The sequence below is a fragment of the Carex rostrata genome, chromosome 21 (assembly GCF_964058835.1).
Source record: "Carex rostrata chromosome 21, lpCarRost1.2, whole genome shotgun sequence".
In the NCBI taxonomy this organism is placed as follows: Eukaryota; Viridiplantae; Streptophyta; class Magnoliopsida; order Poales; family Cyperaceae; genus Carex; species Carex rostrata.
Window position 1 is genome coordinate 3,882,637 of NC_135938.1, and position 22,686 is coordinate 3,905,322.

Sequence of the window (22,686 nt, forward strand, 5' to 3'; positions counted from 1 at the left end):
AGAATTTATTATTATTATTATTTTCGTGAGATAGTGTACTTTCATGACATGCATGATGATTATCTTAAGTTGATAAAGTGAGCTTCATATGCGGAAAGTGAACTTAAATTTGAGGTTGTTGGATCTTTCGCTGAAAAGCAAAATAAGACGAATTTTGCCGATCTACTAGGGTTTGAAAACAGCCGCCTCACCTCATTATCTCCTTTTTTTTTTTTTTTTTCTCTCTTTATGACTTCACCACTTCTTGTAGTCTTTATTTTTGACACAATATTTTTTCTCTCTCGATTCTATCTTCTCGAGCGGAGAGAAAAATGAGAGAGAAGAGGAACCGAAGACGAGCAAACCAATCGGAGCCGAAAGTGCAGTATCATCAGAGCTCGGAGCGTATGTAGTGTTCATATCTCCATAGAAACACGACGGTGAATAAATTCGGTTGTCGTCGGAGCGTGGCAATCGTCGAAGAAGCGGATCCTGTTGTGGAGCGAGATAGCGTTCGGGTGATCAACATCTCGATTGAAGCGCGACGATGAGTAGATCCAGTCATTATCGGAGTGCAGCAGCGGTCGAAGAAGCGAATCCGGTCGTGGAGTGAGATTGCAATTAAAGTATTACGGTGATCAACATTTTGATTGGAGTGCGACGGCAAGTAGATCTAGTTGTCGTCGGAGCGCGGTGACAGTCGAAGAAGCGGATCTAGTCGTGTAGAGTGAGTTGAGGATTAGAATACTAAATTAGATTTTATATAAAATAGTAAATTTAAAAATTGCAATCATTTGAGTCATTGTAAATACGTTTCTTATCAATGAAATTGTTAGTTGCCACTAACATTAAAATATATATATATATAGAGAGAGAGTAGAACTAGGGTGTTCTTAAGCTCATCAAAGTGTTTGGTGAGCTTAACTCCAAAAGCCATCAAATCGGTTTCAAATGACGAATCCGAACCGTTGAAACCCGCCTATCTTACGGGTGATGTGTTTACATATGAGAATTTTAAACATTTGAATTAATTTAGTATAAAGTCAAGCGGTCAAAAAACGTTCAAAAAATGAATGCACTAAAATTAATTTATTAACCTTCTAATTTTGACCGATTGACTTTATGATAAATTAATTCAAATGTTTAAAATTTTCATATATAGACGCATCACTCGTAAGGTAGGCGGGTTCCAACGGTTCAGATTTGTCATTTGAAACCGATTTGATGGATTTTGAAGTTAAGCTCACCAAACACTTTGGTGAACTTAAGAACACCCTAGTTCTACTCTCTCTATGAGCAAAACTAGGGTGTGATGTGCTCACCAAGAGGGGTTGGTGAGCACACCTCTAAATGACTATTTGATTGACTCCGAACTACGAATCTAAACCGTTGAAATCCAAGTACTTCGTGAGTGATGCATGTACATACAAAATTTTTAAAGTTTCGAATTCATTTAGCACATGGTCAAGTGGTAAAAACAATAAACATTTTATAAATTATTTTTTTTAAATGTTTTATATATTAATTTTTCATCATTGTTTTGACTGCTTAACCATGTACTTAATGAATTCAAAACTTTATAATATTTTATGTACATGCATCACTCACGAAGTACTTGGATTTTAACAGTTTAGATTTGTAGTTCGGAATCAATCCGATAGTCATTTGGAGGTGTACTCACCAATCTCTCTTGGTGAGCACATCACACCCTAGTTTTACTCTCTCTCTCTATATATATATATATATATATATATAGCAGCAAAAAATAAGAAATCTAAGATGGTGAAATTCGACGAAACGGGCTAAATAAATTATTTAAGTACAATTGAGGTGTTTAGTTCCTATACAATTATGATGTGACATTGTTCTAAGCCTGGAAGTCCGAATATAATAATTACAAGGATTGAAGTAAAAAAAGAAAACAATTATAAAGGAATAAAAAATAGCCTGGGAAATATTCTCACATTGCGATCAATGATGAATATGTCCATGGACCTATTCTACGTGCACCGTGATATGGTGAGATTATTATATTCCGCGGCGTTGGTGGTTTACAGTTTATTAAGTGTTATCATTGTCATCCATACTATTATTGCCCTAGGAATTATTCTATTGTATGATGAGTAGAAATGGATAGGAGCGGATCTAAAGTCATTTAGAGGTTAAGTTATTTTTATAATTTTAAAATTTTAATTATATATACTAAAATTTAATTAAATTTTATCTTTTGAGACATTTTATATAATTCAGTCTCTTCTCGTAAATTATCACATGTTTACTTGTAGTCTAGTGGTAAAAGCTTATGTAGTGATTACAGAAAGCTTGAGTACAATTCTCATTAGTTATGATTTCTGTATTTTTATGTTTAGCTCCTCCTATCGAGATTTTCTAGTTCCACCTCTGAAAATGAATATGAATACGAGACAACAGTTTATTTCTATTTTGAAAAGGACGTAAAGCTAGTGAGTTTTGAAATTTTTAGATATTTGATGTGTTTGTCTTATATTAAATTTATATATTTTTTTTAACTCTTAAAGTGCTATAAATTTTAGATGTTTTGTTATGATAAATTGTGACAATTCATATATTGTATTTTAAAAGAAATATAAAGTTGTCAGTGATAAATATGAATTCATATTTACTGCAATTATTGACTACGACAGCCAATTGTCATTGAGAGAATGGTAGACGTGATCTACTTACAAGAATAAATAAATAAATAAATAAAACACTATTCTATAAATTAAATTTGGTGTGTTTAAATCAAATTTATAAAATTAATGACATTTGATTGTCATTGGCTTTTATAAATATACATCTTTTTTATGTTATTTTATGTATAAAAGTCTAAATTTATCTAGATATTTACTCGAAATTTCTTGATTTTTCAAACATATAAATGTCTTGATTTTTCTATTTTTTTTTTTTGAAATTTTTTCTAAATCCTCTTCTAATAAAAATAAATAAAAATCTCCAATTTAAGAATGCAATCTCATATATTATCCAAATATAAAGACGTTATTATATGTTTCCAAAACCAATAGAATAAATGTTTATGATCTGTAGACAAGAAAATATGGCATTTATTGACCGTGTTCGATATGTTGTTATAATATTGACGTATTTGTTAGTTCATTTAGTAATTAATTTTCTGTTTAATAATTATGAGTCATTAAGCTATTACAATAACTAAAATGTTTGTGAATTCAAGAAATTTCTTATTTTAATTAAATTGCCATTTCATATTTTAATTAAATTTGACATTATTTTACTCTAACTTCCAATTTTGACTTTATTATTTATTAACGAATCCAAGAAATTTCTAAATATTTTTCACAACTACGTAGGGATATGCAAGTAATAATCTACCAGGGAGTCCGTATCGTCTGCATTAACTCAAAAGAGTATCTTTTGAGTTAATATATATCGGCCGTCCGATTATAAATGAAGCTCATTCGACCTCCGTCTAAAATATAGGGATCTTTAATATTAGTAGGAATTTAATCATCTGCATTAACTCAAAAGAGTATCTTTTGAGTTAATACATATTGGCCGTCCGATTATAAATGAAGCTCATTCGACCCTCGTCTAAAATATAGGGATCTTTAATATTAGTAGGAATTTAATTTGCATAAATCTTAAAGCTAATTAGATGGTTCAGATGCATTAACTCAAAAGATTCTTTTTTGAGTTAATGCAGATGATATGAATTATCTATCGAGTGCGTATCCTCTGAGATATCTCAGACCGATTTTTTTATTTATATCCAAAATATAAATAAAATTTAAAAAATATTCAAACTCCGACCGTATTTCCAAAACTATTGAAACCGGAAAAAAAATTTCCAGTTTCAACATCAAGAACCGAATTTTTTTTTTCTGGAAATTCAATCCCAAAACTAGAAAAAAAATTTCCAATTTCCAATTCCAGATTTTTTTTTTCCGATTTTTTATTTCAAAACCGAAAATTTTCTTTTCCGAAAATGAAATTTTTTATTTTTTTTTATAAACTCATTTACTATACATATATTATCTATCAGGACCAGTTTCGTCAAATGGTTCATTTTCTGAATGACTCTTATGAGGTAACTTGAGCTACAAGGCCCCTCTACACGGTATTAGTGGAGATATATTAAGAATTTGATACCGATAGTCAATTTGATACCGATAGTCAACAACTTGATTAGCACTTGATTTTATTATCCTATTAAAGTACAATTACTGGTACATTATCCATAATATTAAAAGATGGCGGCGGCATCTTTGCAGAGCAGAGAACCTGGTCTATCCAACGCCATATTTCTCGGGTACCTGTCCCACAACAAAAATACAAACTACCCGACAAAATAGTTCTGTCGTTCCATTTTTTTAATATGTTTATTTATAGCTAGGCGGCAACCAGCTGGTTCGGTTCGAGCTAGGCGGCAACTAGCTGGTTCGGTTCGAGCTAAGCTCTATTTCGATTTGTTAATTATGGACCGAGCTATAGCCAAGTGAGACGAACCTAAGTCATCCGAGCTAAAACTTAAGCTTGAACTCATGACAAGTTAGCTCCAGCTAACCCGCGAGATGACGAGTTGGCTCGCTGGGTCTGGTTAGATCTTGTTTTAAGAAGAAAATAAATTATACAAATTTTTTTGATCGAGCTGAACTGAGTTACACCGAACTAGACAGTATAAAATGCACACAAATTCATGCAAATTCACAAATTGATGCTTAGCCGAGCTAGCGAGCAAGCTAGGCCTAGCTTGAACTCGTTAATTCTGGACCGAACAAGTGACGAACTAGCTCAATAACAGCTCGGTCCAATAACGAGTGAACGAATCAGGTACGAGTTATGATCGCCACAAGCTACGAGCTTTTTTGCCACCTCTAAATTATAGCCGGTCATATTCATAATTTTATAAGGCTTGGTACATAAATGTATACATGGAATCGATATAAAAAATAAAATAACGTAAATTAAATGCGGTTAGATAGAGAATCGCAATCTCCTCAACATGGCCCTAAACCAAATTCTCAAAAGATTCTGCATTTATGCCTCTTAATTTCAGAAGCCAGCAAGAGAATAGTCCTTACTCTACCCACGTGTTATTAAATCCCGAAATATTAACATAAATAGTACTAAACGATTGCTATCGCTGCTTCTCTCGCTCTCTTGCTCCTGCATCCTTTCTTCTTTTGCGCTAGGGTTTCGGAAAGGTACCAATTCTTTTCTCCCGTCTGATCCCAATTTGTTTCTTTTTTATCTCAACTATTAGACAGTTAATTGCTTCTGATGCTTAGGACTTAGGAGTGTATTTGCTAGCCTAAATAGTTCAGTTCTATTCTGGTAATTTGAAAATGCCCACATGTTGTTTGTGGAATTGATTAGAAGAGTTTGGATGCTTGCATGCTGTAGAATTGCTAAATTTTGAGTTAAATATGTATGTGTTTGATCACTTCACATTGGGCCCCACATGGTCCAGTTACCCCTAGTTTGATTTGAGCACTTTATTCAAATCTGAGTCTTTTATGCTGAAATTATTCTTGTTTGTTTGTAAATTGTACAGGCTGATCTCTCTCTTAAGCTAATGATTCAATGGTTTTTGGCTCTGGTAACCAAGATTCCTCTGGTACAATGAATGAATTAACATATGATTCATTCTTCTTTGATGATAATCCCGATAATCCCTTGTACAATTCATTCAACCAATCACAGCCTTTTTTAGACCAAGGCCTTAGCAGCAATTTGCCCCAAGCAAACACAACTGTTAGCACAATCCCTGTTACCAACCCAACTGGAGATCTCCATTCCAACTTGCCCCAAGCAGACTTGACCACCGACTTCAAAGAAATCAATTTAGACTTTACTGTAGATAAAAGAGGTGAGAGTCCTGAATATTGTGAGATTACATCAAACATATCTCTGGACTACATAAGCAAGATGCTTCTGGAAGAAGGCATAGACGAGAAGATCCATTCATACTGTGAGGAGGCAGCGATCAGAGAAACCGAAAAACCATTTTATGATATTCTTGGACAAGAATACCCTCATTCCTCCAGTGGCCGTGTTTCCCCCGGTGGATCTGATCCTGTCATCCATCAGAGCTTCAATAGTCCTTGTGATAGCAGTACCAGCAACTCTGTTAGCAGTAGCAGTACCAATAACAGTAGTGGGGTGGCAGATAGTAACTGGACCCAATTCAACGCCTCAGACTTCTCTGTAAATGTCAAAACTTTTCCAGAAGAAACTGCTGTAAATGCAGGTCCGACAGTAGGTTTGACAGTTGAAGAGTCACCATTCTGGCATTTTGAAAAGGGCATTGAAGAGGCAAAGAAATTTCTTCCAAATATCAACAATCTTGTGATTAATTTGGAAGTGAATCAGATTTCAGCACGCTCTGAACCAAAAAAGGAAGCTCAGCAGGTTGGAATTGTCAAATCAGAGTTGCAAGATCAAGAGAGGCAAATTGCAAAATTTGGTACAGTTGGTAGGAAGAATCCGTTTGACGAAAATTTGGAACTTTCTGAAGGGAGGTTCTCTAAGCACTCGGCTGTCAGCTCTGACGAGCCGGTCAGAGACGCCAATTTCGACAAGGTGCTTCTTTCCGACGGTAGTCATTGCAATGATGAGATCAATCATTTACGAGAAATAATGGAGCTCGAAGGTAGTAAGAGCTCCAAGGACAACCAAGAGAAAAGGAAGATACGAAGCAAGAAACAAAGCAAAGGAGGTGAGGTTGATTTGAGATCCCTCCTGATCAATTGTGCTCAGGCAATTTCATCTGACAACTGGCGTCAAGCACATGAGCTCCTAAAGAGCATTCGAAAGCATGCTTCACCTGATGGTGATGGGTCCCAACGACTGGCAAGTTGTTTAGCTGATGGGCTTGAGGCCCGTCTGGCAGGAACTGGAAGCCAGTTGTACCACCGGCTCATGGCGAGAAGGACCACTGCCACTGATTACCTCAAGGCATACCGACTTTACCTTTTAGCTTGCCCTTTCAAGAGAGCAACTTATTACTTCTCTAATAAGACAATTCTTAACTCTATAAAGGGGGCTTCGAGGATACACATAGTTGATTTTGGGATATATTTCGGGTTTCAGTGGCCTTCGCTGATTGAGCATTTGGCTAAGAGACCGGGCCCCACTCCTAGGCTAAGGATCACTGGTATAGATGTGCCCAAACCTGGGTTTCGGCCAACTGAGCAGGTTGACGAGACAGGCCGACGGTTGAAAGAATATGCGAATAGCTTCAATGTACCGTTTGAGTACCGTGGCATTGCTTTAAAATGGGACATGATTCGGGTCGAAGATCTTAGAATAAGGCAGGATGAGGTTGTCATTGTAAATTGTTTGTACCGGTTTCGTAATCTTGTTGATGAGACCGTGACAATGGATAGCCCTAGGGATCGGGTTTTAAAAACCATCAGGCAAATTAACCCACGTGTCTTCATACACGCAATTATTAACGGGTCTTATGGTGCCCCCTTCTTCGTGACTCGGTTTCGGGAGGCCTTGTTTCACTACTCATCTTTATTTGACATGCTTGATACAACAGTACCGAGGGACAATGAACAGAGGGGGTTGATAGAGAGGGGCATGTTTGGAAGAGATATAATAAATGTGATTGCATGTGAAGGGGCAGACCGGGTGGAGAGACCTGAAACTTATAGGCAATGGCAGATTAGAAACCTTCGAGCTGGATTTGAGCAATTACCATTGGACTCTGAAATGTTTAATTTTGTGAAGAAAAGGGTGAAAGTATTGCATCATAAAGATTTTGTGATAGATGAGGATTCTAAATGGCTATTGCAAGGCTGGAAGGGAAGAATAGTGTACGCCATGTCTACATGGAAACCTAGCAATTCATGAAAAGGTGTAAATGCAGCAATTATTCATTTATTGAACTATTTGTTTTCTTTCAGAATGTGTTTTCAATTTGTGTTATGTAGCATTTAGAATGTAAAATTTTTGCCTTAATTATTCTGTACTAGCTACTTTGGATATCTCTTATCTGGTTTATAAATTTGCAACTGGCCATGTTGTAAATTTATATTTTGGTGATTCATCACATGATTGTTAGCTTTCGCTATCATGAAATGTAGACATTTGATTCCCCGATTTTTTTTATTTATATCAAAAAAAATATATAAATTTAAAAAACTAACCCAACTGCCTGTTAATTTCCAAATCTATCCAAACCGGAAATTTTTTTTTCGGAAATTGGATCCTAAATTCGGAATAATTTTTTCCGGATTTAGGATTTTTTTTTTCCTAAATCCGGAATAATTTTTTCCGGAATTAGGATTTTTTTTTTTTAGGAAATTTTTTTTTCATTTTTCAGTTTTTATTTATAATTTATTTATTTATTGTATTGAAGTATTACAAATATTTAATATATTTTTTAAAAATTAGATGAAAAACTATATAATTTGATTTATTCGAACGACTGCTACAAATAATTCGGATCAATATTTTTCATGCCGGATTTTTTACGGCCGTAAGAAAAAATAATATAATATAATATATGTATATATATGTATATATAATATAAGAGGAGGGTTCCAATGCCTCATTTTTTTCATACCTCATCATACCTCATATTTTATATTTTCGTTTTCAAAGTTCAAATTGTCGATCCGAACCGTTCAATAAAATATTTATACTAAAATATGCATGGAGATGAAATTTTATATTTTTTGGATTTTTTTTTGCTATTTTAAAATATTTATACTAAAATATGCATATTTTAAAATATACATATAATATATGTATATGTATATATAATATAATATATTTTTTAAGATGGGTAGAAAATCACTGTTTTATGAACGGTTCAAAAAGAGTGATTTTGTACCTATCTTAAAAAATAGCAAAAAAAAATCCAAAAAATATAAAATTTCATCTCCATACATATTTTAGTATAAATATTTTATTGAACGGTTCGGATCGACAATTTGGACTTTGAAAACGAAAATATAAAATATGAGGTATGATGAGTTATGAAAAAAAATGAGGCATTGGAACCCTCCTCTTATATTATATATACATATATATACATATATTATATTACATATACATATACATATATTATATTATATTATTTTTTCTTACGGCCATAAAAAATCCGGCATGAAAAATGTTGATCCGGATTATTTGTAGCAGTCTTTCGAATAAATCAAATTATATAGTATTCCATCTATTTTTTAAAAAATATATTAAATATTTGTAATACTTCAATACAATAAATAAATAAATTATAAATAAAAACTAAAAAATGAAAAAAAAAATTTCCTAAAAAAAAATTTCCTAAAAAAAAAAAATTCTAATTCTGGAAAAAATTATTTCGGATTTAGGAAAAAAAAAAAAAGAAATCCTAAATCCGGAAAAAATTATTCTGGATTTAGGATCCAATTTCCGGAAATTGGTATTGAAATCGGAAAAAATTTTTCCGGTTTGGGTAGATTTGAAAATTAACAGGCAATCGGGTTAGTTTTTTAAATTTATATATTTTTTTTAATAGAAATAAAAAAATCTGTTTGATTCCTGTGGGTTGAGTGTTCCAATATTATATGATAGTCGGCTGGGATGAAGTGAGGTGGGTCAAGAAATTCAAGTCATAGCATGCTAAGGTCATTCAACAAATGTCTTGTCAACAATATTATTAAAAATGTTTTTTTATATCATTTTGTACTGGAAATTTTTTAGCATAACATAATTAGTAATTTACTATTGTTAGTTCTTTATATTTTGTAGCGTCATAAGCTTCTAATTATTGAACTTATTTGCATCGATATATGCAATATAAAAATATCCCGAAATTTTTTTTTAGCACAAAAAAAAATAAAAATAAACAAAAATACTCTAGATTTGGAAGATTTCCATATTTATTCGGGCCACACAGCTAATCTGCAACTCATTTATGAGAAGCCACAAATTAGTTTAGAGGTCCCCAAAAAACACAAAAAAAATGCACTGTAATATTGAATATATTTAAGTTTTGGAGGCCTCTAAGCTAATATGTGGTCCCTCATAAATGAGCTGCAGATTGACTGTGTGGTCCGGGTAAATATGAAAATCTCTCAAATCTAGAGTGTTTTGGTTTATTTATTTTTTTGTTATGCTATTAACAAAAATTTCGGGAAAATGTCTTTCGGAAAAAAAAAAAAATGTTTGGGATTTAATTTGGACTATTACTACCTAACTACACGCATTGACGCAACTAAATTTTCTGTTATATATAATTTCATAGTTATAACGGTAAAAAGGTTTTGCGCTCTACTGCTCAGCAAAACATATGGCGTTGCAGCAGCCATGAAATTCTCAGAGTAAGACACATGAATGATGGACCAGCCGAGCCTTGTTCCAATCCAAATATAGAAATAGAAGGGGAAGGAGTGTTTTTTTTTTTTTTTTTTTTTATCAGTAGAAATAAATAAAATCAGAGTACAGAAATAAAAGGGGAAGGAGTGCTTTTTTTTTCAATAAATATAGAAAAATCTGGTTCATTGAGTCCGATCAAAATATTATGAATTGGACTTGATGATTCAAATCCATGTTTCATTTTTTAGTTTGGATTCGGATCGTTCGATTAGAGAAGAATCAACCTCTAATCTGCACATAACCCAGAAAAGCATAATATTTGGATATGGATCATTGTTGGATTAGACTCAATGAATTATATATTTCTATATTTATTGAAAACGAGACACTCTTTCTATTGTCGTACATTTGAATTTAATAATTTCTATAAATAAAAATTTCCGTTATTATCCGATGAAATAATCAACCATTCCAAGGTATTTATTTATGGTCCAAATATTATTTTTTAGAATTTTCTACAACTTCTGTTATACAAGCCTAACAGTTGGAGTAGTCACAATTCGCAAATTAACATCGAGTATGTGAGTAATTATGTCATCTTGAATATCACAATCTGTCAGAAAAAAATAAATTGCTGAATTTAATTCTTTTAAGCCAGAATCAGTAAACCAAGCACGAATTGTTTCTCAAAATATGGTCCTGAAATTTGCGCTAAATTAATACCAGAATCAGTAGCACCTTCTATATCAAATCCCTAATTGCTGGCATTTTGCTTGGCACAGGATCAGAGAAAATAACATGTAGAGATGGCCATGAGAAATTCAAGAATTTTATTACCAATTTTTCGCTCCGCTGAATGTCTTCTTTCACTAGGGATGCGATCATATACGCAGTCATCACAATCCTTATACTCTGTGTATGTCTGAAAATCATCTTGCTAACCTACCTGACTGTTTTCACTTGCCAATCATTAGATCGAGAAGTTGGGTCTGTTTAAAATGTCAATATGGCGACGATCGAACCTAGAATGGTGCAATGAAGCTGGAGTTGTCTGGTGCAAATTTTACTTTTGTCAGGGTGCCCCATCCTCAAGAGCTTTGATAATTCAGAATTGCGATTTCTTCTGAGTCTCTGAAACCCTCTCGAGTTGTGGGTATTGAATTTATTCAATCTGTCTCCCCAACCTTGTCCATTTTCTGCTCCAGGGGTTGAAAATGTGGAATTTGATGGAGACATGAATTTTCTGCTCCAGGGCCATGAAAGAACCAAAAAAAAAAAAAAAAAACAGGTACTTCATTTTGGATTTATCACACTTTAACATATACTAGAATGAATAGGATGATAGTGCTGGCATGGTTTCCAAATTTAATTACTTAATTAGTATATCATCAGATCGAAGGCTGCAAGCCATGACAGACAGGGACATCTGACTTCTGTCAGGCATTTCGTCAAACAGTTCGTTTGCAATGTGAAAAATATTGGTAGGATATGCACAGTTGTGAACAGGAAAATATACCAAAAGACTAAACCTAAGAATGGGTTCATCATCTAGTATGAAGCTCTTATCTGATGACCATAGTTAGTAACGAATAATATATCTGACTTCTGTCAGGCATTTCGTCAAACAGTTCGTTTGCAATGTGAAAATTTTTGTTGGATATGCACAGTTGACAGTTGCGAATAAGAAAAGATACCAAAAAGCTAAGCCTAAGAATGGGTTCATCATCTCCATATAGTATAAAGCTCTTATCTGATGACCATAATTACTAAAGAATAATAAATATATCTTGTTAGCTAAGCAATGCATACCCTGATTTTGTAATAAATCTCGAGAAGAAGCGGGTTCCAATCGAAAAGAAAAAAATTGGATGGGAAGAGTCTGTCAGACAACCACTGGACCATCCCAACAGACCAAGGCCAGCTGGAAACGATCATCTACAGCCACAGGATCCCTCAGTCAGAAGAATCAGGACCGTTAATCACGCTCTGATCCAGTGATCGTGGTTCATCAACCAGACTTTGGTGCCTGTTGTAATAAATCTCGAGAAGAAGCGGGTTCCAATCGAAAAGAAAAAAATTGGATGGGAAGAGTCTGTCAGACAACCACTGGACCATCCCAACAGACCAAGGCCAGCTGGAAACGATCATCTACAGCCACAGGATCCCTCAGTCAGAAGAATCAGGACCGTTAATCACGCTCTGATCCAGTGATCGTGGTTCATCAACCAGACTTTGGTGCCTGTCTTCTTTACTCTCAAGGAGACAGTAGTACGATCCTATAGAACAGATCCTGTTCAAGTAAGGTCGTGATTATCTTGTGCTACCGTCGCTATATTAACGCTTCATTATTCATTTAAGTTTTGATGGTGGGACTAACATGTAAACCGTTAGGAGTAAACCGGAGTGACTCATTTGTGATTGTAACATCTGGGCCGGATGAACCGGTTTTAGGTCTTGTTTGATTGGAAGAGTTTCAAAGCCCGGCCCAATAGAGAGATCTAATCAATTGAGCCCCTTTTTTTCTTATAAAAGAGAAAAACTGTCCTACATGTAAACTCGCAATTATCTAGACTGTCTATTGTGGCTCTATGAACGAATTTCTTTTATAAACCATAATTAGAAAAAAAAGATTTTTATGAAACCAACACGATTACTTTTTTTTTTTTACAAAAAATGTGTTTTTTTGGGACAAAAATGACATTTTCACATATTTTGAGAAAAAAATACGTTGAAAAATTGTAAAAACTGGAATCGAATTGTCATTTCAGTCCCAAAAAAAATAAAATTTGGGAGCTGAAATGGCAATTTTGGTCTTTATAGTTTTTGTAAAAAAAAAAAAGTAATCATGCTAGTTTCATAAAAATCTTTTTTTTTTTTTTTTTTCTAATTATGGTTTATAAAAGAAAATTCTCTATGAACTGTAATGCCATTCAACTTAGTTCAGATTATCAAAATTTGCATGTTTAAGTGTTTCATGCAAAACCGCTAATGTAAGAACAAGAAAAAAGTATTATGGGCCAACAGCGTAATATATATTTTGGGAGATATTTCATGTTAACATTTTTTTTTAAATAAGTGGCCATGCCACCGATTTACATTAATATGAAAACCAAAATATGCATTACAAAGTTGTAACCGGTATCACCTATGGTACCAGTATCAATTTCAACCAAAGACACATACAGATATTAAGAAAATACCTACCAACAAACATCATAAAAACTAACCAATTTCAAGTTAACAATTAAACCAACAAGCATGAATATTATTTTATAATATGAATATCATTTTGGATATGGTATATAGCAAGAATATAACTAACGCTAAAAAAGTAGGTCAGAACATATTATACCAATATAAAATGTCATGAATTTTAGATTGTTTTGTCCATTCTGTTCATTGATTTAAATTTGACATGATACAGAATTGGATAATCTGTGTTCCCCCCCCCCCCCCCCCACCCCCCCCCCCCCTCTTTTTTTTTTTCCTTTGGAATAAAACAGAACTGGAATTCTGAATGGAATAGTACGAATTTGACAAGTCTGGTATTGGTGTGTACTTGTAGGCTCATAAAAAAAAATGAAAAAAACAGAATGGATTGCTACACAATGAGGATACAATTTGCAAGGACAAGCAAAATGGTGTTCCTCCAGTTTGTTTTTTCTTTTTCCCTCAAAGTTAGTATTTTTTTCATATTGTTAGAATAAAGACTATGGTCATGTTTGGTTTGTTGAGTAATTTTAATCCGGAGTAAATTACTTATTCCAAGTTAAGGTGGAGTAAGTTAATTATGTTTGGTGGAGTAAGCTAAACCGGATTAATTCAAATCCTATTCTTACTTACTCCATCAATTTTACTCCTTGTTTGGTGGATTAAGTGTGGAGTACGGAATTTAATCCACCCCTTACTCCACAACCAAACCAAACATGACCTATGTTATGTTTGGGAATTTCATTTGTCGCTACTTCACAATCACTTGGCCTAAAAGTTCTTCTAAGATTTGAGAAAGGGGAGGTAGCACAAAGGTCGAGAGTTCGATTCCTCCTCATGAACCTTGGTAGCTACTACCAAATTTTCAAAAAAAAAGTTCTTCTAAGATTTAAGGGCCAGATTCAGTGACGGAGCCACATGAGGAAAGAGGTGAATTGATTTTCATTTATCTTTAAATTTTTATATTTATATGTGATTTTCTATACATTTTAAGGTAAAATATTATGAATACTGTAAAATTGACTCTCATTTATAGAACAAAATTTTCTTATGATTGACTCATATTTATGGTTGACCTCCATAGTTTGTATGTCTGCTTCTGCCCCTGATCTGCTCGGATCATCAATTTCTTAATTAAAACGCGAAATAGAATTGATGTCGTTTCAAATTCTATGATCGGAACACAATTAGCAATAGAAAAGAAAACGGCTTCTTTCCTTTTTTGAGGAAAGAAATCGACTTCACTTTGGACGATTTGAAGAGAAATTTTCGCCTCCAAATTTTCTCGTGAAAATAGTTGAGATTTGGTGAGAATTTATTCCGTAAAAAGCTGACGATCTTTTTTTAATTTCAGCGATACACTTGCAACCTTTCATTCTCTGTTGAGTGTTCTCTTTCCTTCTACTAGTTTATACGATTGCAGAAAGAAGGAAGAAGGAAGAAGGGAGGGAGTCTTACGAGCCCGACCATTGCGATTCAACTTCACGAGTTAATTTTTATTATTGGCTTTTAAACCAAATTATTTATGTAAAATTTATAAGCACTTGAAATATGGAGACTGCCGGTTGCAACAAAAATGCAAGGTAAAAAAAAGAAAAAGAAGAAGAAGTTTGTACATCAAATTTTTGGTTAAACAAATTATAATCGAGCTTGGCAGTTTTAATTATCATTGCCATTTATGTCCATCGATTATTATATTTTTGAAATTAATTTTAATGCTGAGTAAATAAACTATTGGCTTTTTATAATCTCTTCACTTTACACTTTACTAGTATCTATTTCGTACTAAACCCTAAACCGGCAAGTCCGTTAATTTTTAATTAATAATCACTTGTTACAAACATAAAAATTCCTATTAATAATTGATATTTTTCGTTATGAATCTTTAAACACATAATTTAAAATATTTATTAAATTAAAGAGGTAGAGCCGAGAAAGAGGGAGGGTACTGTTCTCTTCGGGACGAGGCCTACAAGGATAGGAGCAGCAGATAGGAGCGGGGGGGGGGGTGGGGGGGGGGGGGGGGGGGGGGGGGGGGGGGGCGGGGGGGGGTGTGGGTTGGCGCGAGAGTATTCTCTGCGGAGCTTTTAATTTGGTCTGTTCGTTTTGATCGGACGGACCAGATCAGAGGGGGCTCAAATTTTGAGATTTGATTTGGTCCGTCTAATCAAAACGAACGGACCAGATTAAAAGCTCCGCACAGCTCCATAGAGGATAGCGAGAATAGCGAGAATAGCGTTTCGCCTTGGACACCTACGCTAGGATTTTAGAATCACTAAAAATTCTCCCCAGTGGCGCTCTGTTTAAAAGGTGAAAATTCTGAATCAACGAATCTACATTGTTCAAATCAATTTATCTTATGAGTAATGCATTTATAATTTTTACATTCAATCAATTTTTACCGCATCACCTTAACTTCACACGAAGGATTTTTGAAAAATAATAAATTTTTTAAGCTAATAATAAAATGAATTTTGAAAAATTATAAAAATTATAAAAATCAGAGTTGTTTAAATAAATATTTTAATATAAAATATAAAATTTTAATTGGTAAATATTTTGAGAGTAGGGATCCACTTGCAATAATTGTAAGTTACAACATCTTACAACAATTTGATTTGTGATTTTCAAAGTTCAAACTGTTCACATGATATCTATATTAAAATGTTTTTGGAGATTAAATTTTACACTTTTTGAATTTTTTATTATTTATTAAGTATTTTACAAAATTGTTTTTTTAGACAATTTTAAACTACTAAAAAAACAATAATTTTATAAAATATTTAAAAAAAGGAAATTTGATCTTTAAATATGTTTTAATATAAATATTATGTTGAATAAGTTGGATCAAATATTTAAAAATTATAAAATCAAATTATTATATGGTACTGTAACCTAGAAGTGGATCCCTCATATTTTGATCAAAGTGCTGCGGATCTTTTTGCTGTCTGCCTGTCTCACCTTTCTCTGTGTATACACTATACAGAGATATTAATTGCGCAAACCGCTTTTTGATGAGTAGACATATCTCACCTCAATTCATTTTAAAATGATACCTTAACAAAAAAAAATTAAGATTGGAAATAATTATCTATGACACGGTTTAGCGCGCCAAATCCACAGCCGCTAACTCGTTTGTATTTTTTTCCCCTTCTTCTAGATCCATCTTCCACAAGAGTGCGTATCCTCTGAGATATCTCAAATTTTGCGTAACCTACGTGTCCGGTGCCTATTCGGGGATAGCGCAGGGGCCAGTATTGTTTGAGCTTTGAGATTCGCGTAGAACGTCTTTGAACGGTTAAGATTTTCCAAAAAGTCAAGGAAAATATGAGATATCTCAGAGGATGCGAATTCCTTCCACAAAACCCTTGATTAAAAAAACCCGCCCCCACCCCCGTCTTTTCGTCCCCCCCCCCCCCCCCCACATCGTAATTCGAAATCGCAATCCCCTCGATCGATCAAGAACACCAACTGACTCGATTAGAACGCAAGGAGGCAAATCCGCTTTCGCCCTTCCTACTTCCTTTCAAGGTTGCCACTCTTTCTCTGTAGCTTATATCCATTAGTTTTGGGGGAAGCTTCTGGTGTTAATATACTAGTTATTGCAATTTCAGGTTTCTTGAATTTGTTTAGTTTTTATTGTTGATCTTGTGAGAATCTTAGGAGAAAAAAATATATTTCATTCAATCTGATTTTATTTTACTAATCCTAGCTCTATGTATAATACATGGTATACACTTTACAGGGGCAAAATGAGGAACAGTTACCATGGCAGCCGACACTATCACTGCCATGATCAAGAACCGCGCCAAGACAAACTCATTCCAGAACTAGCTGGTGCTATCTTCATGTGCAACAATGACACTAGAAAAGAATGCTTCAGTCGCAGAATATTTGGCCTTCCGGCTTGCAGAGAGCGTTTTGTGAGACAGGTAGTTTTACAAAAAAAAAATGTCTAAACTCGTAAGTACATTTTGCTTTTAGCTCTTCGATTTATTTATTGCAACCATACCCCCATCAATACCATGCAATTTAACAGGTAACAGACAAGATGCTTCTTTTTCTATTTGATACTGATGATAGAAGGATGTATGGTGTCTTCAAGGCTGCTTCTAATGGTGCCATGAACATTGCGCCTCAGGCATTCACTTCCACTGGCACCACCTATCCTGCTCAGGTACAACAAATTAAAGCTGGAACAATTTATTTTATATGTTTTTAACATCATTACATTTGGGTATTAATTTGAACTGCCTTAGTAAATCATATATATATATATAATTTTTTTTCTAACAAAATGACATGTTGTGAACGTTGTATTTCTCATCCAAAGGATGTTTTATTTATATTTTCTAACAGTGTAACCACTGTGGGTTTTTTTCCTTATATGAATTAATCTAAGCTTGGTGATGAACAACTTATGTGTGTATGATGTGGATCCAATTAGAGGAACTTCATGGTTACCTTTTATGCCCTGGTTTATCTCACCACTTTTGATTCTATTGTTGGATTCTTCGTATTTGGAATCTAGGAATTAAAAGGTGCTTGGATACCAAATTTAATATTTTTTGAAATTTTTTTTACTACAAAATCACTGTTTTCGGATGGTCCTGAATCAAACTTTTAGTCCCAGCTAAATATGACCTTAATAGCACTCCTCTGCAGGTGCCATTCGAAATTATAAGAAAGTGCAAGCCACTGACAGAACCTGAGTTCAAGCCTGCAATCCTGGAGAAGTACTTTACCAAAGTAAAGTTCAAATTTGATCTCAACTTCGATCAGGTTCCCCCACTATACCCATTCCTTCTGTAATACTCCATTTTTCTTAACATTTTTTGTGACTACATTGCTTGCCTAGTACATTGAAGTGCTGGCGCATACTCAGTTGTATGGAAACCCTCCCTGACATGGACACTGAATTATCATACTAAGATTTTTTTTGAAATCATGGGTTGGGAGTCAAGCCACCCAACACATTTTCAAACTCCTATGTATTATTATAGAAGATTTCCCCACTTGTGGGTTTCGAACCCATAACGTCCCACATGGGAGCCATGTGCCTTTGCCACTAGTAGGGGTGTACAACGGGCGGGTCGATGATATTTTATTAAAATTTGAATCCAACCCGATTACACCGGGTTAAAAAAAAATTTTACTTGACCCACCCATAATCCAACCCAACCCATCTATTTTTTTATATACGGGTTATTACGGGTTATGCGGGTTAGACGGGTTAATTTTGTAAAAGTGGCCATTCATATCATGACCTTTGCTCCAGAGACGATGTGTTCAAATATTTAGATCTCCCAAATCGGATAGAATTCATGGTGGTTTCTCTCTGTTTCTCATATAGTGGTAACTGACTACAGCAAGGTTATTAGAGGTTGTTTAACAAAAGAAAATATAAAGTAAAGCAAAGCTGTGTGGTACACTGGTACTCGAATGCAGAGAGCCAAAAATGACTTGATTTGACCGTAGAAGAGTAAATGCGAAAGTTGAAAAGATAAAAAATTGAAAATAATTTAATTAATCAAATTTTCTTCTGTTTCAATGCAGAGAATAAATAAATGCGGTAGTTGAAACGTTGGGATCAATATTTAGTTGCCCGTAATGAATCCTGAGCTATCCTTCCAATTGGAACAAATATATTTGTACTAGTCAATATAGCTAGCAACCTTCAAAAAAAGAAATTAAACAAGGCACCTTAAGAGAAACTGGAAATAGCTTAAACCTGTCAACTGGAGAGGAGATAGAAGGGAGACTTAACAGGGAGAGTATGTTGAACAAAGAAGGATACTGGTGAAACAGAGATAGTATGTTGGGGTTTTGAAGAGAGTTAAAGACTAATTAATGTTAGTACCGATTTTCCCGTCTAGGAGATCAAGGCGTCGAGGAGACCACCTCAGATTGGGTAGAAACCTAGACAAAATATTTATTTGAGGCCGGGTCCGGGTATAAACGGGTTATTAAGAACAAACCCATGACCCGACCCAGAGTAACGGGTTTGTCAAAATTCAACCCGTACCCGACCCAGTAACATCTCAACCCGGTAAAATATGGGTCGGGTCGGACGGGTTAGACGGGTCGGGTGGGTCGACAGTATTTTTGTATACCCCTAGCCACTAGACCAAAGGCAAGTTCTTACCATACTAAGATTTTACTATAATTTTTTTTAAACTCTCTATTTAAATTTCAGGTTCAAAGGCTTCTAGTTCTATTTGAAGAAAAGGAAGTTAGGGGATTACCTCAATTAATCACTAACAGATGGGATCTGAGCTCCACGACAGACTCACCTTTGAAAAGATATTATGTACATCAACAGCACGATGACATGTCTAATACAAATACCCTAAGCCAGACCATACATAGACACGTCAGAAACCCTAATCCTAGTGCTGAAGTGGCTATGCATTTCATGAACTCGGACATGAATTTAGCGACTCCAAGAAACATTAATCCGCATCACCGAATTGACACAGATGTGTTAAGAACCCAAACCCAAATTTGCCATACTGGTAATGCTAATTTGTGCCAGCCCACATATGAACCAGCCCAACAGCAGGGATGGTTTAGGTATTGTACTAGTATGGGTAATTGTGAGGTGTGCACTGAGAAGTTGGTACCAGATATGGCTTACAATTCAAGTTTACTACAACAAAGCCGATGTGGATTACAGGTTAACCCAGACAACCAACAAGTTACTCTGTCGGCTTATAATCATCCGAACCTTTCTTCTCCTCAAGGTGCACAACTTTATGATCCAGACCCTCCTTGCGCATGTTCCGGTTTTTATGGTGGATCACTATTAAGTGATCAAGTCTACAATAGCAGATCACAATTAGAAGGTCAGATTTACAATTAAGTCTCTCCAATAATTTAAATACAAGTCAGAAAGCAGGTCTTATTGTTAGACATGAAATCAGTTAATTGTTTCATATCAAAACCTTAGTATGGTCAACATTCTTTCTTAAATTGGGAAACTAGCTCCAAGAAATTTCTACTATACCCTTAGTCGAAACCTTCGCCTGAATCCAAATCTGTCCCTGAACTGAAACACAAATCCTAAACCTGGTCTCTTTTCAGATGTACAACGGAGAAAAAGTGTGTTCTTGCGCCTAGCACGAAACCCGCAGAGAACAGCACGGGAGACAGAACCTTGTCAGATAGGTGTGTACCCTGCCAAGAATCAGCCAGGTCATAGTAGAGAAGCCAGACAGCCCAGACCCGTTTACAACAAACAGGATGTTCAAGGTCAAGAGTTTGTCCATATAGATACAGCTGTGGTGGTGGATGGAGTTGAGTTGGGCCCTACTGCACCAGTTTCAACACTGGGTCCTGGTGAACGTGAAACGCAAATATGTATTGTAAATATCAAAAGAAGAAATCGGGGTAGCAAATCGAGCATCGAACTGAAAGGAGATAAAAAGAAAAGGAGGTTAGTCACGAGCCAGTCCATGAATACAAATACGGACACTGAGGCAGGCTCATATTTTGATGTGGTGGATACAATGGAGGAGGTGATCCCCGCTGCCTCAGTATCAAATTCGACTTTGGGGCCTGATGAAACCCAAATACCTTTTGTGAATTTCAATAGGAGAAATGGGGGTAACAAGTTAAGCGTTGAAGCTAATAAAGGAGATGCGAAGAAAAGGAGGTTAATCAGGCCTTCCTTGGTTAGTACTGCATCTGCTTTAGATGGAGATAGTATGGTAATAACTGATACCACCATGGATGTAGATGCTAGAGTGGATAGTAAAAAAAATTCTGAACTTGTGCAGGGCTCCATTTGCAAGTCCAGGGAAAAAACTCAAACTGAGGTAGAATTAGTGGATACCCCACTTGAGGGGTTTCAAGGTAATCATAAAGGAGAAAAGGTTCTACAAATTGCAAACTTTTCTGTAGGTCAGCCAGAGTTACCAGTACTTGGTGAGAAGACTGACGAAAAAAAATCCGTATCCAACCCAGAACCTATTGACACGGAGCCTGTAATTGAAATCCAAGATAACAACCTGTGTTTGCATAATGAAAAGAGTAACCTAGTTGCTGATAAGTTGGAAATGGATCCATCTTGGTTTTGCCAAAAGAGCAAAACAATTGAAGACTACATTGCTCTCGAGTCACATGATGAAAATAGTAAAGAAACAGTTGAACATATGGAGATAACAGGCCAGGATTTTATACCGCTTGAATAGGTTGGTATTGGTTTTAATCGCACTTGAAGACTAGCTTCAACAGAGATATAGTGAATCCTCACTCTCTCTCGTTTTTGTACTTTTGGCTTAGGGACTTGTGGGAAATGGGACAAGTTGACTTAGTGGTAATAGTCATGATTTTGTTAACTTGTTCTATTTCGTTGCTCCATGCTCTAGTATTAAGTATGTAGTACACGAAGTGTTAATTACCAATGCAAGTTATGCTGTTTTTGGTGCGTATGTTTGCTGTGTATGCTTAATTTCGAAAGCTGGAATCCATCACACTGTGAAATATGGGTTCAGATCAGATCAGATCAGGTACAAGGAGTTGATATTACGGACTTGAGATCTGTTACGTGGGCTCAACGAAATCCAAAGTCCAAACACACATTGGGCTTGCATTCAATTAATTAACATTTTGATGTTTTGGTAGATTAGTAAAATCAAACGAAAATGCTTTTTTTTTGGATATCAAAATCGTAATTTTTTTGAACCAATATAACAGGTTAGTACAAATGAATTCTTTTTTTTTTGTTTTGAATGCCATGTAGTAGCTACACAGCTAAGTCCAAATGAATTCTACTGAGACAAAAGAAATATGTGGCGCCCACATGCGCGTCTGTCTGTGCCAGTGTGCTGTGCTCCCTTTTTATCACGTTAGCGCACACTTATGCGAGTCATAATAGTAATACTGAGTTCTTATCTCAATCCGATCTCTGACGCATGGGACCCAGATCTGACTTGTCACCTGACTCATACAATGAAAACCACCCTCCCCGGCACGGTCTACGATTTATTGAGATTCATTGCAAGCAGTGAAAAACAAAATTTTGCAATTGTCTTTATTGAAATCTTTACACCAATTCTGAAATCAGTATTTTCGACATAACATATTTTTGATTAAAAAGGCCGAAGCCCATTTCTACGAAGAAAATAGTTAACTTACACCCTTCAACAGTAGTTTCATGCAACTAGTTCCACAACATTAATCCCTTAT

General features: G+C 35.0%; 1 protein-coding gene, 2 non-coding genes and 1 pseudogene across 4 annotated transcripts; 2 read left to right on the top strand and 2 right to left on the bottom strand.

Annotated features, from left to right (window-relative positions):
• Positions 1 to 4,996: 4,996 nt before the first annotated feature.
• Positions 4,997 to 7,839, top strand: LOC144573311 (scarecrow-like protein 34 pseudogene; annotated as a pseudogene). The gene is made up of 2 exons (XR_013517925.1): positions 4,997 to 5,180; positions 5,531 to 7,839. The product of XR_013517925.1 is annotated as a scarecrow-like protein 34 pseudogene (transcript).
• A 4,324-nt stretch (positions 7,840 to 12,163) lies between these two features.
• LOC144573698 (small nucleolar RNA U3) lies at positions 12,164 to 12,353 on the bottom strand. Its single transcript, XR_013518069.1, has one exon. It is a non-coding gene; the product is annotated as a small nucleolar RNA U3 (small nucleolar RNA).
• A 23-nt stretch (positions 12,354 to 12,376) lies between these two features.
• LOC144573697 (small nucleolar RNA U3) lies at positions 12,377 to 12,595 on the bottom strand. Its single transcript, XR_013518068.1, has one exon. It is a non-coding gene; the product is annotated as a small nucleolar RNA U3 (small nucleolar RNA).
• A 4,256-nt stretch (positions 12,596 to 16,851) lies between these two features.
• On the top strand, positions 16,852 to 21,843 carry LOC144573449 (uncharacterized). Its single transcript, XM_078323236.1, has 6 exons — positions 16,852 to 17,028; positions 17,243 to 17,429; positions 17,537 to 17,674; positions 18,163 to 18,279; positions 19,694 to 20,342; positions 20,581 to 21,843. Exons 2-6 carry the CDS (start codon positions 17,250 to 17,252, stop codon positions 21,687 to 21,689), a joined length of 2,193 nt encoding a protein of 730 aa, XP_078179362.1. The 5' UTR covers positions 16,852 to 17,028; positions 17,243 to 17,249; the 3' UTR covers positions 21,690 to 21,843.
• Positions 21,844 to 22,686: the final 843 nt, after the last annotated feature.

What these genes read in the sequence shown, in the direction of transcription:
- LOC144573449 (XM_078323236.1), top strand. Translation starts at nt 17,250, where the DNA reads ATGAGGAACAGTTACCATGGCAGCCGACACTATCACTGCCATGATCAA. An exon ending in GCACCACCTATCCTGCTCAG is followed by an intron (nt 17,675 to 18,162) that starts GTACAACAAATT and finishes ACTCCTCTGCAG; the next exon opens with GTGCCATTCGAAATTATAAG. An exon ending in TAGCAGATCACAATTAGAAG is followed by an intron (nt 20,343 to 20,580) that starts GTCAGATTTACA and finishes GTCTCTTTTCAG; the next exon opens with ATGTACAACGGAGAAAAAGT.